The sequence below is a fragment of the Arachis hypogaea genome, chromosome 17 (assembly GCF_003086295.3).
Source record: "Arachis hypogaea cultivar Tifrunner chromosome 17, arahy.Tifrunner.gnm2.J5K5, whole genome shotgun sequence".
Lineage (NCBI taxonomy): Eukaryota > Viridiplantae > Streptophyta > Magnoliopsida > Fabales > Fabaceae > Arachis > Arachis hypogaea.
The window spans coordinates 131,342,095-131,357,133 of record NC_092052.1 but is presented as its reverse complement, the minus strand read 5'-3'; the positions used below and the strand labels follow the sequence as shown (position 1 = coordinate 131,357,133).

The 15,039-nt window shown below is 33.6% G+C and overlaps 2 protein-coding genes across 18 annotated transcripts; one reads left to right on the top strand and one right to left on the bottom strand.

The window, feature by feature from the left end:
* Positions 1-2,323: 2,323 nt before the first annotated feature.
* On the bottom strand, positions 2,324-6,138 carry LOC112762507 (U3 small nucleolar RNA-associated protein 18 homolog). 11 transcript variants are annotated; one of them, XM_025808357.3, is made up of 3 exons: positions 5,742-6,138; positions 5,112-5,199; positions 2,324-4,251 (listed from the first exon to the last, which is right to left on the bottom strand). In XM_025808357.3, exon 3 carries the CDS (start codon positions 4,234-4,236, stop codon positions 2,572-2,574), a length of 1,665 nt encoding a protein of 554 aa, XP_025664142.1. In that variant the 5' UTR covers positions 4,237-4,251; positions 5,112-5,199; positions 5,742-6,138; the 3' UTR covers positions 2,324-2,571. The 11 variants fall into 11 exon arrangements, with proteins under 11 accessions (XP_025664142.1, XP_072079771.1, XP_072079767.1 ...); XM_072223670.1 differs by having other exon boundaries at positions 5,166-5,325; positions 5,742-6,130; XM_072223666.1 differs by having other exon boundaries at positions 5,112-5,397; positions 5,742-6,120.
* A 1,477-nt stretch (positions 6,139-7,615) lies between these two features.
* Positions 7,616-13,350, top strand: LOC112762508 (phosphoglycerate mutase-like protein 1). Of its 7 annotated transcripts, none has more exons than XM_072223673.1 (11): positions 7,616-7,852; positions 8,242-8,311; positions 9,289-9,350; positions 9,765-9,872; positions 10,173-10,252; positions 10,853-11,015; positions 11,132-11,206; positions 11,334-11,422; positions 12,293-12,412; positions 12,853-12,897; positions 12,980-13,350. In XM_072223673.1, exons 1-11 carry the CDS (start codon positions 7,829-7,831, stop codon positions 13,092-13,094), a joined length of 951 nt encoding a protein of 316 aa, XP_072079774.1. In that variant the 5' UTR covers positions 7,616-7,828; the 3' UTR covers positions 13,095-13,350. The 7 variants fall into 7 exon arrangements, with proteins under 7 accessions (XP_072079774.1, XP_072079777.1, XP_072079776.1 ...); XM_072223676.1 differs by having other exon boundaries at positions 7,753-7,852; positions 9,289-9,333; XM_072223675.1 differs by having other exon boundaries at positions 7,842-8,076.
* The last annotated feature ends 1,689 nt before the right edge of the window (positions 13,351-15,039 follow it).

Genomic DNA, 15,039 nt, shown 5'->3' with positions numbered 1-15,039 from the left:
TCCAGCTCTGAATTTTTTTTCAAATTTTGAACACTAAAGACAAAACCAAATCAAAGCTAAATTATGATGCTAGCAAATCAAATCTTCAGAATCTATTTGTAAATCCATTATATTGAATTTGTTTGGATTTGTTCTCTAGGATATATAATTAAAATCTTACATTGTTTGTGGAAGGTGAGAGTTGTTAATTCGTTATCCATTTTCTAAAGGAAATGATCAGTGAGATTTTCTTACATATATATAAAAATACATCTTTAAATAATTAAGTTGGTGACTCTATATATAGTAAGAATGAAAGACTAGATATATAATATATAGTAGTAAATAACATTATGTATATATAGCTGTGCTAATCGATTATTCATTATGTTGCTTGTGAAATTCTAGAATGCTGAGCAAAAATATTGTTAATCCTTGCCTATTTTGTATTTGTAACATAAACATATGGAATCAGAAATTATATTTGTGTAAATATGAAAATTAATTATTCTTGAAGACTCAAATCCTAGCAAAGTGTTGAACAATTATTTGCCATTGTGGATCCGTCGTCGAGTACTGGAAAAGTACAATCACTACTTGGGAGGATGGGAACAAGCACGGTGGAGGTGTTTTCCTATAGACTAGGGACATTTCAGTAATTTAATGTGATAATTGAAAATTGTTATTATTGATGCGTATAGGGGTGGCAATGGGTAGGGTAGGGTAGGGTTTGGAGCCAACTCTAACCCTATCCGCGGGTTGAGATTTTTATATAAACTCAACCTTACCCTACCCGCGGGTTGAGAATATCTCAACCCTATCCCTACCCGCTCTTAACCCGCAGGTACCCGACCCTACTCGCGGGTTACAAAAAAAGAAACAGCATTATTATATAACTTGATGATAATTTAAAATTAAACTGACTTTTATGTAAAAAAAAGTTTATTAAATTATCAATTAATGATCTTCTTTTAATGACTAAGGATTTTTTGCATTTAATGAGAGGTTTTTGGTTCAACATCCACTTAAAACATATTTTTATATAAGTATATAACATATGCATATATAGAGTGCGGGTTGGTCAGGTAGGATTGAGGCTCAACTCGCACCCTACCCGACCCGCACGAGAACCCTACCCGCACCCTACCCTACCCCCCGCTGCGGATCGAGTTGACAACCCTACCCGACCGGGTGGGGTCTGGTTGACAACCCTATCTGACCGGGTGGAGTCAGGTTGGGTACCCACAAGTAGGGTACATATTACCACCCCTACTATGTGTTTGATATTAGGAACATCAAAAGTGTAGTGTTATGTTTTTTTCTTATGATGCATACTATGGTGAAGAATAAAAATGATGAAGAGATAAATATTCACTTTTATAAATAGTAAGAGACATTTTTAAGAGAATATGTTATTTTATTGTTATTAATTTTTTAAAATAAATTATGCACACCATTCTTCATTTTCTTCACCCAAACATCTCCATCATAGAATTATTTTTCTTTTTTGGTGGTAGAATTTTTTTTTTCCACATTTCCCATTCGCCAATGATTATTCCGGCACAGAACGAAGACTAATAAACTAACCACTAAACCAACCCAACTTAATTAGAATTATTCTCTCTTTTTTTTTTTGTTTCTCACGGTATTCCTCAACCCGGCAAACCAAGAACTAATCCGTCGCAGATCGGAACTCCATTTAAGAATTTGCTGCTGGTCAATAGGTTGCTGCATGCACAAAGTAAAATTTAATAAAATTTAATCTTCCAACACTTATTTAAGCAAATTAATGAACTAACCATTAGACCAACCCAGTTAGAATTGTTCTTTTTTTTTTATTCCGATCAAAAGTGTAATTTTAAAATCAAGAGGAATGTACGTGAACTTTTATTAGAAGCATATCTTGAGACTAGCAAGCCCAATGGATAATTAATTAGTACATAGTCCAATTGAGTCTAAGATCACAGATAAAGTCCAGTCCAATAGACCAATACATCTCCAAATGAAAAAGTTCCCATATTTCAAATTTTGGTTCCTCATAAAATATAAAACAATTGAATACCAAAACAATACATACAATTGTAGAGTCACACTACAAAATTTTCCAAGAGAGCAGTGGCATCACCCTAGAATCCTAGATCCCAAAAAAAAAAAAAAGAAATAGAAAAGAAAAAGGAGCAGTGGCAACAACGTCTATATGAAAATAATCAAAATATTTCATCTATCTGCCCTGGTAGCACTCACCTTTTTATTTATTAGTTATTAGCTATTACCTTGCTTTCAGTACCTGAAGCGCCAAGAAATGGCATTTAGTAATCAGTTTAACCCAGAATGTGTACAGATATAACATAACAGCTCATCTAGGTATCTATAACATTGATAAAGCAATGTAGTTAATATAGCTAATGTCAAACAATCAATAAAAGACTTGAAGCTAGTTATCTCCTCTATAGCTTGAATACAAACACATATGACGCTTCATTAGTTTATGACAAAAATGCAATAATAACCTAAGTTCAGAAACCTGCCTGGACAACAAATAACAACACAAAAATTTACTCTCAAACCTTGAGAGAGCTTCCAAATTTGATTTTATGCATGCTGGTAATGGTGCAACTTGTACAATAACACCTTTCCTGCAGAGTTTCCTACAGCCATGAAACCACCACCTGGACTAAAATCAAGACACCGGGGGTAACTCAGGCTTGCATTCGGCGGTGGCCAGTTGGAAAACACAGTATATGACGGGATATGTATCAATTTCAAACTGCTCTTTTTCATGCATGAACAGATTGCTAATATTTGAGAATCGTGATTGAATTTCATAAAATCTACTTTAGTGGTCAAATTCTCAATGGTCTTGATAGGCTTCCTCTTGCCCCCGAGGAATTCCTCTCTATTGTAAATATTCACAATTCCGCTGTCTGAACCAGCTGCGAAAAGTTTTCCACCTGGAGAAGTACTAAGAGCTGTGCTGTTTATGCAGCCTTCATCTACACCTTTATGCATGCATGTCATTGTTCTCAGATCCCAGTGGTAAACCTGGCCATCACCGCCACCGCTCAACAACTGCTGTCCATCTTCTGCAAAAGCTAAGGATCGGACTGTTCCGTTCATCTTTAAGGTACTAACCAATTGCTTTGTTTTTGTCGAAACTAATAAAATGTAACCCTCATTACCCACAAAAGCTACTAATTTAGAATCAGGCGAGACCTCAAAATTTTCCAAACTTTTCTCTTCCCTACCAACTAAAGGACCTACTTTATCAACCTTAGCCTTAACCAAATCAAAACTATAGAAAAATTTTCTTCTTCCCGATAAGATAACCTGAGACCCATCTGGCAAGAAAGAAGCTTTCCGAACGGGGCAATCTTCAAGGAAGATGCTTTGAATCTTGGTGTTACGTTTGCCATCAATTTGAAAAAATCTAAGCTTTCTGTCCAATCCTGTAGCAAGAAGGAGCTGAGCATTTCTATGGAACTGAACAGAATTTATTGGGCCATTAGATGGATCCTGTATATTAGCATCAACTAGCTTTGAGTATTCAACATGTCCAGGCAGTAGTTTCGAGCTACTCTTCACAACTAGGTCTTCATTTGTTCTCAGAATATCATCCACATCCTTGTTACCTTGGTTCAATGCAGCTTCATTTTCTTCATCTGACTCATCATCAGACGATCTATCTATTTTGGACCTCGAATCAATCTGTGCCCAATCAGTTCCTGGGTTCAGCTTTACATGCTGAGCCCTCAATCTTGACACATACTCTGAACCAGAAATCAAATCCTCATCCTCTTCCTTCCTCAACTTCCTTAACCTGTTAACATTTGCTATGTTAATAGTGGCCTTTTCTTCTTCATCATCCACCCATACAGGTTTTCTCTGCACGGCAGCCCTATCATCATCACTTTCCTCTGAAATGTCAGCATCTCCCTCATAAACAGAAAGCACACTATTTGCAGAACGGTCAGTGAAAAACAAATCCGAGCTCTTTTTATCCCCAGTTTCTACTTCATTATCCTCCTTTCCAAATTCAACAGGGGAATACAGAGAGCCAAACAAAAAGCTTTCCAGCTTTTTCATTTCTCTCACTTGTTGCATTTCTGACTGTTCTCGCTTCCTCTTCTTTGCCTTCAGAGCTTCATCATCAGAATCTTTCCCATCCTCAACCTCTTCATGATTGGGAGGTTCTTTGATGTCCTCCTCCCTTTGGGTCTTCTTAGCTTTAGTGCGAGCATTTTGAGATATCAGACTCATATCTCACAAGCAACTCTGCAACATAAATGAGGTAAAACTGTTGGTGCAATCAATTTAACAGATGTTACAAAGAGATATATAACACAAGAAACATCCGATTTCATGCAAGGATCATGAAGGTTCCCAGATGGCGATAAATAATGAGCAACAAACCACAACTCTAAATGACATAATTGAAATCAAATAACAATGTCAGCGCTAATAGGATTATGAAATCATAAGTGTAGTGTGAAAATTAAGAAACATACAACATACAATAAAATTAGCTTTTCAGACTATGGTAAGTGCACTGCCTAAAGTGCTAATAATGCGAGTTCCCTAACAACCTCAATCAATTGTGCTTCGGAATTCAACAACACCAACTGCCAAGTATGTTTCATGTCATTCGAATTCTAAAAGCATGGAATAGAGCGTTTTGGCTCTGATGTACAGTGCACAAACAAATGCATATAAATCTAAAATGACAAATTAAGCATAACAATCTCTAATTTGCTCTTTACTAACTTCATCTGTTGAATATTACTGCAACAAAATGATATAAACTCAAGCCTTAAAAGAAATAAAATTTAATTTACATCAAATTCAAGCTATTACTACTACTACTTCCTACTTAATAACACGAACAAGAACAACATTATCCGCGAGATTCACCCTAACAGCAACAATGGTGATATCCTTTTTTTCCCTGACACCGATTTATTATTTTTTTTTTCAGAGAGACTGTTAGATTGTTCAATGCATCCCTCAAAAAGTGTCAAAAAATGAGATGGAACGTGAATTTGGACACAAAAGCAGAACAAGATAATCACTAGAGACAAGTACAGAATCCAATAACAGACCAAAAATAAAACGAATAATAGAATATTGGAACTCACTATTGGCAGCTATTGGAACTCACTATTGGCAGCTATTGGAACTCACTATCTTACGTTCGTGGGGAGTCAAGATTCTCTGATCATAGACCTGTGTATAGCATATTCTCAGCAGAAGTTGATCAAAGAAGCTCTAGTGGCCAAAACATTTCAGCAAAACCAGCATTCAACATTCCAAAACCAGCAAAACCAGCAACTACAAAACACTAAAATCTGCCTACAGCATCAAGCATTTAGCACATTATGAAACATTCCAAAACACTAAATCTTCACCCAGCAAAACCAGCAACTACAAAACAAAGCCATTAGCAAATTTGAACACAAAAAAATTAGGAGCCATCAGCAACTAGTAAACCAGATAACAAACTAACAGAGCCATCAGTAAACTAACAGAGCAATCGAGCCATTGAGCAATTAGAAAACAGTCACACTAAAACAGAGTAACAAACTAACAGAGGGAACGAGCCATCAGTAAAGAAGAAGAAGACCAAAAATTGAAAACAGTCACACTAAAAATGGAACAAAAATTGAAGAAGAAGACCGACGAAGAAGACCAAACAACAACAATTTCAGAACTTCAAAGTTCAAACCAAGAAGAAGACCGAACAATCAGTGAAAAAAATAGTAAAATACCTAGAAGAACAGAGCTGGCGACGGAGGCATTAACAGAACTGGCGACGGAGGCATTAACAGAACTGGCGACGGAGGCAGGAACAGAGCTTGCGACGGAGGAACAGAGCTACGCGACAGAGGCAGGAGGCGAGCCCGGCGACTGTGCTTCCACTGCTGAGAGTCTGAGACGTTAGCTGAGTGAGGGACCGAGTGAGCTTCGAAGCTCCAACCGGCGACGGCGTCAGGAGCAGTTCGGCGGCTGAACGAGAGGGAGGGATTGAGCTCGCCGGTGTTGAGAGGAACGGCCAGCTCGAGGGTGATGGGAGGGACGAGAGAGGGAGTGTGTGCTGCGCCGTTGGAGAATTGGAGGGAGTTAGGGTTGGTAGGGTTGGGGTGTTCTACTGAATGCTAAACGCCTGCGTTTTGGCGTTTTTGGGCAAAATAAAAAAACCGCCGGGTTCCGGTTCGGTCCGACCGACCGATTCTCGGCCGATTCAGCAATTTAAAAATGGTTTTAATTCTGGCAGTTTTTTATTTAAATCAAACCGTAAAAATTATCGGTTCAAGATTAAACCAATCAGACCGGTCGATCCGATCCGGTTCAGAACCTTGCCTAATTCACATTTTATCTAATATTTTAACACTTTTTGAGGGATGCATTGAACAATCCAACCGTGTCTCTGATAAAAAAAAATCCAGTTTAATTTGAATTATTATTAATATAGATTATTGACATTTTGTTCATTTTAAAATATAAATGTCAATAAAAAAATATATCCTATTTAGATTTAAATAAAATATTAAAAAAACAAAACGAATAAAAATAAAAATAAAAATTTTGTGTTTTAGTTTAAATACAAAAAAATTTACATTTTACAAACTTATAAATTTAAAACGGAATAATAAATGAATTCTAAAAATTTGTTACAATTTTTTATGTTGAAAAAATTATTATAAAGTATAGCTATCCAAACTAGTATATAGGAGTTAAAACTTAGATTTTTTTAAAGTTAAAAATAATAAATAGTTATATAATATAAAAAACTAACTATATTTATATAATATATAATTTAAAAAATAATTAAAATATTATATCAATTAAATTATTATTTAATAAATATTTATGCAATATGTTATATAAATGATCAATTAAATTAGTTTAATAATTTCCTACGGTATTATCACATATTGTATAAATATTTATAAAATGATAATTTAATTGATTTAATATTTTAATTATTTCACAAATTACATCTTGTATAAATATAGTTGGTCATTTTATATTATATAATTATCTGTTATTTCTACTTTGAAAAATTTTAAGTTTTAACTTTTATGCCATTTTAGAGGGCTATACTTTATAATAAATTTTTCAACATCAAAAATTTTGGTAATGATTTTTTAGATGTTAATAAGTCAAAGAATGATTTTTAACGAATTTTTAGAAATAATTTATTATTCTGTTTTGAATTTATAAGTTTGTAAAAATATAGATTCTTTTCTAGAATTTGAACTAAAATACAAATTTTGAATTTCCATTCTTATTCGTTTTGATTTGTTTGATATTTTATTTGAATCCAAATTAAGGATATTTTCTTATTGACATTTATGTTTTATAAAATTAATAAAATGCCAATAATCCGTATTAATAGTAAATCGAATTAAACTAATTCGATTTACTATGGATGTGATATACAGTAGTAAATCGAATAAAGTTGATTTGATTTATATATTACACGTTTCTCCAATATTGATTCGATTTATATGTAAACAGCGTTGATTCGATTTACATAAAAATGTTTAAGACAGGTATGTAACAAAATTTGATTTAAAATATTTGCGGAAATTTAAACTCCAAACTATTTATTCACGTGAATTACCCTAAAAATTTGTTTTTTTTGGCAAAAAAAAACCAAACATTCACCAAAAAAAACAATAATTAATTTAGATAATTTACATTATTTTTTGTAAAATTACTAATTAACTTTTATCATTCTTCATTTTTACCATCCCTCCTCTATTTTTACCATCTCTTTCTTCTTCCATGTTTCATCACCTCCGTACTCTCTCTCTCTCTCTTTATTGTTGTTGTTGATGTATTACTAGTGATGATGGTGTTATGGTTTGGGCTGGTAATGATAGCTGTTTGTTTTTATTTTTCTTTTTCTTTTTTATTTGGTTTTCCCAAATAAAGATTATTATATTATATTATATTTTATATATTTGTGTGATGGGTGATGAGTCATAAGCCATATGCGAAAGGATAATAAGCAATAGTATAATGCAGCACTTCCATGTTTCAGTGGTTGCACTTGCTTGCAGATTCAGACCAACCCACCCCTAACAGTTTTTTAACGTCTTTAACAATTCAATTAATTATTATTTTTATTATTTTTTCTTTTTTATTTCTTTTTCCTTTAATTCTATTATCAAATTTACTCTCTTATTCGCCATGCCCGTTGTTATTACACATGATCCTATTTTGTTGAATTCCGCTTTTGTCCCCACTCCCATTTCACAGCATCGCCCTGCAATTTTTCCACCATCGCAACGTTCTCCTCCTCGCATTCTTCGCTTCTCTCCTCGCTCAGGTTCTTCTTCTTCTTCTTCTTCTTCTTGTTCTCTCTCTGTTCGTTTTCTACCGATGCTTTTCTCGACGCGTTATGCTAAGCTCTGAGCTAGTTTGATTGGTTAGTTCTCTGATTTCGGATTCGTTTTTTTTTTTAGTTTTACGATTATTCGGTGACTTGATATTTTTGCTTACTGATTTCGCGAGGAAATTTTCGTTTATATCCAGTTACTCAGGAATTGGTGATTTTCGCTAGTGAATTTTTTTTCACAATGTTGATCCGGCTTGTTTGGAATGACATGAACGTAGTAAAATCTTCGTTTCGTTTATCGTTCTATTGTAATTATTGACGAGCATTCAGATTAAATCCTATACTATAATATATGAAGTTTAATTTCTATACGTACGTGTGAAACTCGTCTACTGTGATACTATATACAAAATAATAGGAATTTGTATTATTTTTTTATTTTTTATTAAAAGAATAATAGGAATTAAACTCTTAAATGTAGATTTTTGAAATCCTGAAGTGATTCTGTTCAGAAACAACTATGTTGCATGAAGTTTTCGTTAAATATCACATTGGCTTTGTAGTTGATCAAGATAAGCTTTGGAATAGAATGAGTGATTCTCATTTAGGTAGGTTATGGGCACAGTTAGGCCCATTCAATTTGTTGTTGTTATCTATGTTTTGTTGGAAGCTTATGCTGAGAATGTAGAACCTTCTCCTATCGCTATATATCCTTGTCTTTGCCTTTAAGGAATCAATGAGATCTTGGTTGTTGTTGCATCTGTTTGGTTCTATACATCTATGGTATAGTATAGGTGCAAATAATTTTTAGAGTTGCTTTACATGTACTCATATTTCCTCGTATAACTAACTCACTTTCAACATTCCTATCATTTTTAGCAAAATTGTGTATGGTTGTGGAGCTTTTACTGTCTTTTACCCTTGACTTTTAAAACTTTCTTCTTGGCTTTTATTTCATGTCACTGTAGATATGGATGCTGCTGCAAGTCAAGGTCTTTATCCATTGCACCGTTGTAAAACTCTTCACCTGGTTTGTGGCTGGTTTATACTTGAAGCAGTGTTTTAGTAGTAGGAAAATTCATATTTGTCTTGTGTAATGGGGCAAGAACTTATTTTTCCTACGTGACATCGAATCCCAAAGTTTAGTCACCTGTGAATTTGTGATTTACTATATTGACTATTGTTATCTACTTATTTTGGTCTGACTGAAATTGCACGATTAAATTTTAAACTGAACTGTGGGTAAATGCATGAAAATAGCGACGTGAACTGCATTTCGTGAACTTTATGCTTAAGGGTAAAATGGATCATTAGATTAGTACAGGCCAGGGGTTCATAGCCTGCCGATTGGAGTATATTGTGTTTTGGTTCTTGATAAAATCATTTCCTTATTTTCAATATTATTATTTTTGAGATCTCAGTTCTTATCTAATCTTGGATACAGGTTAGACATGCACAAGGCTTTCACAATGTAGAAGGAGACAAGAATCCTGATGCATACTTGTCTTATGATCTTTTTGATGCAAACCTAACCCCTCTTGGCTGGAGCCAGGTAATTCTTTCTTTTTCTTATCAAGTATCTCTTTTTTCTAATCAAATATCTCCCCTCCCCCCCCCCCCCCCCCTTCTTTTTTTTTTCCTCTTTCTTGAGGTGTTTTTAGAATTATCTTTAAGAGTGGACTTTGACTAGAGATAAGAGACTAGTCTTTGTTTTCTACCGTGGTATTGAAGTAAAGTGACACTGACTATGTAAATTAGCATAGATCTCTCTCTGCCTAGTGGCTAGTTCTTTACCCAGTTTAACTGGTTGTTCTTTAAATATCATAGCAGAATATTTTTGGTTATGTGACAGGTTGACAACCTGCGAAAGCATGTTAAGACAAGCGATGTTTCTAAAGGAATTGAACTAGTCATTGTTTCCCCCTTGTTAAGGTATATCTTCCATTTAATTTAGAATTCACTTCAGGGTTGAACTAATCTCATTGTGTCAAGATCTGTTACCTCATCCCATTAAAATTTTATGTTATGCGTGACCGAGGTCTTAAAGATTGTGTGACCGAGGTCTTAAAAGATTTACTGAACAATACAAGACAATTTGATTGCTGCCAATATTAGTTGAGCAAAGATGTGATTTGATATGAGTATATGGGAAGTCCACTACAAAACAGCAACTGGATCTTTTTTCAAATCTACAATTTTAGCTACTGTAAAAAAAATGTTGCAACTGTCAAGTTTTTGTTAAAATTTGAAAATGTTCTATAAATAAGGTTGAAAATGGGAGAATCATTAAAAAACCATCAAATGGTATTTTGTGAACAGGTAATTCCTACCTATATATTGATACTAAGTAATATTCTTTAATTTGGATTATGTCCTTTTAGCATGCAGTATATATTGTAGACAAGTATTTTCTTAGAGTTGTTCTGATTGTTCCACAGGAAAAATGCTTTGCATATTAGTAAACAAACCAGAGTCTTTTTCTCTTTCTTTCCTTAGTGAGGGTATACCTCAAGTACAAAGTGATATTTGCAGGACCATGCAAACAGCAGTTGGGGTTTTTGGTGGTGAAGCATACACTGATGGGATTACTGCGCCTCCTCTGATGAATGATAATGTTGGAGATAGTGGTCGTCCTGCAATTTCTAGTCTGAATTGCCCACCATTTATAGCAGTAGAGCAGTGCCGAGAGCATTTGGTATGTAATGAGAGGACATTTATTACACATTGAACCTGCAATATACTTTTACCTCCCCTTCTTTAATTTCATGTAGTTTTTGTGTAACGCATCTGTGCTTCATTCTTGTAACTCAGGGAGTTCATCCTTGTGATAAGAGAAGAAGCATCACTGAGTATCGGAATATGTTTCCAGCTATTGATTTTTCACTGGTAGGTGATTTATTTTGTTTGGCTGATGTTATGGACTAGCGTGTACTAAATTTTGTTAGGAGACACTTCTTGCGATAAGTTGGTTGAAATTTGATTAGTTGACTGAAATTCATGTTTGGTAATTTAGATAGAAAGTGATGAGGACATTTTGTGGAAACCTGACATTAGAGAGACGAATGAAGAAGTTGTTGCCAGGGGACTGAAGTTTTTTGAATGGTGAGTGCTATTAAGTAATCAATGTTCCATGTCAACATATATGACCAAAAGAAGAATCTCTATATACAAAATTAGGGAACGCAAAACTATATTAGAAGCTTCATATTACTATGTTTGTGGATTAAGCTGAACGTTTTATAATTGGTTGGATCACCATATGTTTCACCATTTTGCACTTACTGTAATAATTGTCAATACTCTCAGATGATGCACGTTGTTGCCCAATTTTAGTTTTATATTCTGGTGATCTTTTGCAAATTGCATGCCATGTGAAGCTCATGTTTTGCACTATTATTTTCCGTATAATTATGTTTTAGTGGTGGGTGAACCTCAATTCAATAGGAATCTTGTAACCTTGTGACCTGGAAGTTATAGGTTCAAATTCCAATAGACTCTTTTGATTATAGGGATAAGACTGTATATATCTCTATTCTCTACCCTCCTTAGATCTCATTTGGTGGAAGCTTCACGCACAGGCCCTCCTATTTGGTAATAATGTTTTGGTGGGTTCAGATTTTGAGGAGCTGATATAGTTGTGTAAAAGATTTAGAGCATAATTTACCTTTCGTTTATATTCAGATATCATTTGTATAAAATATAGACAGTTAGAATTCAGATTGTGTCTCTAGAATGCTTGGCTGTATCTAGTGGCCTAGCACTTGTTCCCTTAAGCAAAATATTGAGTTTGAGTCTATAGATGGAAGAGAAAAATTAGCACTGGGAAGGTTTACTTCCATAGTAGGTCGACCTGGTTTGATCCAGATTATAGTGAGCACTGTATACTAGTAGTTTAGACCAGAAGAAGTAGATCTTTAGCTATAGGTAGACTAGAACTAAATATATGACATTTTTGCCCTGTATTTGGTGTAGGTTGTGGAAGCGTAAAGAGAAAGAGATAGCTGTTGTTTCTCACAGCGGTTTTCTGTTTCATGCCCTAAGTTCTTTTGGAAATGATTGCCATCCAACTATAAAGAGTGAAATCTGCACACAGTAAGTATTATCTGGAAGGATGGCAAGTCTTTTTATGAACAACACATTCAGGCTTTCAAATATATGATGGAGAGAATAAATAATAATAAGACCCCCCTCTTCCCCTCTTTTCTTTTTTTTTTAATGAACACTGGAAAAACATTGTGACTTGTTTAAGAAAAGAAAACCTGGCTTTTTTTGATGTTGTAATTCCGGTCAAATATTTTCATCTTTACGTGAACTTACATCCACATATGTCACTTTCTTCAGCATTTATTAGTTTAGTTGAATTTCAAATATATATGGACACTTTTATAATCTTAACCTTGCTTTGTAAAAAGTAATGTTAAATGGGAAATATGAAAATGTTTAGCATATCCATCCCTGAATTTACCTCTGGTTTAGAATTATCATATAGTGATATAGCAAATCACTAATATTCAGTCCTTCTCTCTCTACAGCTATGCTAATTGCGAACTACGTTCTGTTGTTATCATTGATAGAGGGTGAGCATTTTGTTTTTCTTGAAAGACATATTTCATTCAAGATTAACAGAAAGTCAGAAACTGATTAGTCTTATCTTTGCAGCATGATTGGCTCAGATAACCCAACTACCAACTATCCTGGCAAAATTCCTGCTGGTCTTGACCTTCCTAGTGACATTGCTGATGAGAAACTTTCAGGGAATGGGGAAGCGAATTAACAGTTTCTCTACATGGTTTCTTGCAATATCTGTTAGATGATGATGATACATTCTTGGGTTATATGATTATTTTTTCCTTGAATGGCTTTTTAGCCATTTATAGGTAAAGATTCATTCTGCATTAATATTTTGACCCCCCAAAACATACCAAACGGAGCTGGGTGCAAAATTTTAGGATAAAAAGATTGTGTAAGCAACAATTTCTCCATTTTGTCACAAATTTCTGTATACAAAACGTCTATCGTTTTCTTTTGCATTGACTCCTCATTGCTTGACCTCTGGTATTGCGTCATACAAAGAAATTTCTAAATAGAAAGTCTAATAATGGCTGGAACCAAAAAAGAAAAAAAGAAATTTGAATATGAATAACATGAATTCAAGACTAAAAAATTACATAAATTACCGAAAAACTTGCAAGTATATATTCACTTTCAGTTGCCCTTCTAGTTTAACCTCTAAAGGTCATTTCTATTTACTTTTATTTCTGTCAAATCTGTTGAAAGATTTCATCATTTATATTTTCCCCCTTGTGATGTAGAAGTCAAGCTTGTTATTGAAATGTGTTTATGTTTATTTCTTAGAATGCTTAAAAAATTATCAGAATTTATTGTTTTTGGTCCATCAGTTATAATTAACTGATAATGGATTATTTTACAACTAAATGACCAAGATGTATTGGCACTCTAAGCCTCAAAAGCGGCCAATGACAAGTATCGCAGGTTTGACAAAAGAGAGAAAATTGTGGTTAGAATTCGATATATAACGCTGAAAGTCAGATGAACTTTTGCTCCGTATACGAAACCTTGAAATTCCACATATTGGTGCTATATGATTGGACGAGATTCGCTAATTTACTATTCTTAAGGTCCTCGCATATTGCTACTTGTTATAAAGAATGATAGTGACAAAAATGATACTTGGGTAGTTAAAAAGATTATTAAAATTGTTAAAAAATAATATAGTATCTGGTTATATTTTGGTCTAACAAATAAAAGTTATGTCCAATAGAATAAAAGATTCACTAAGAAAGATGATTTTTTCGATGAATTTGACTTTTTTAAAGAGTCGGACACCGGCATAAGGAGGCTAAGCTCTATTTGTCCAAAGTAGATGACTACCTCCAAAAATCTTTTTTATTATTTATATCTTTTCTAAAAGATAGATCCCAATAAATTTCCAAGATAGAAGGAACAGTTATCCATTAGAAAAGATAAAAAAAATAGAACTACTCCAACAAAGGTGATTATTAACTCTACTATAAATACACTAGCACCCAGGTATAATTTACGTTCTAATCTACTAAAAATCTGCCTAAAGTCCTTGCTAGTTTAAGCATCGGAGTCCCTTATAGGTACCACCTCCCATCTATATTCACGAAAAATTCGGACAAGCGGCACTTCGACATTAAAAAGGTCAGATGCTATCGTACTAAGGAATTTAGAGCTCACATTTAAGCCCAAATCCACGTTTCAAATAACCATCGAAACAGTACCAATAAATAATGAAAGGAAAATATTATTATGAAGATAGAGAGATAAATCTTAACAGGAACTTTATTATCTCTTTTAATCAGTCTCTACAAAAATATGACTAACAACATAAACCAGTGTTAATAAGTATTTTACCTCTAGTTTAAATTTTTTAATAAAATTAAGAATAAACATTCAAATTAATCTTTTATCGTTTTTAATAAAATTTTCAATATGTTGAATGAAATAATTTTTATAAATTTTATTTTAAGACAATTACGTTAAATATATTAGATAAATAAATTTCTTTAGTCACCAAAAAGATAAATAAATTTCTTTCAAAATGAAAGAGAAATAAATGTTTTTTTTTTCAACGGGAGCAACGAACGTTTTTATTAGGTTCTTGCTAAACAAAATAAATTGATTTATATAACATAGAGTAAATAAATAAGTATCTTCTGAAAAAAAAAATTTAA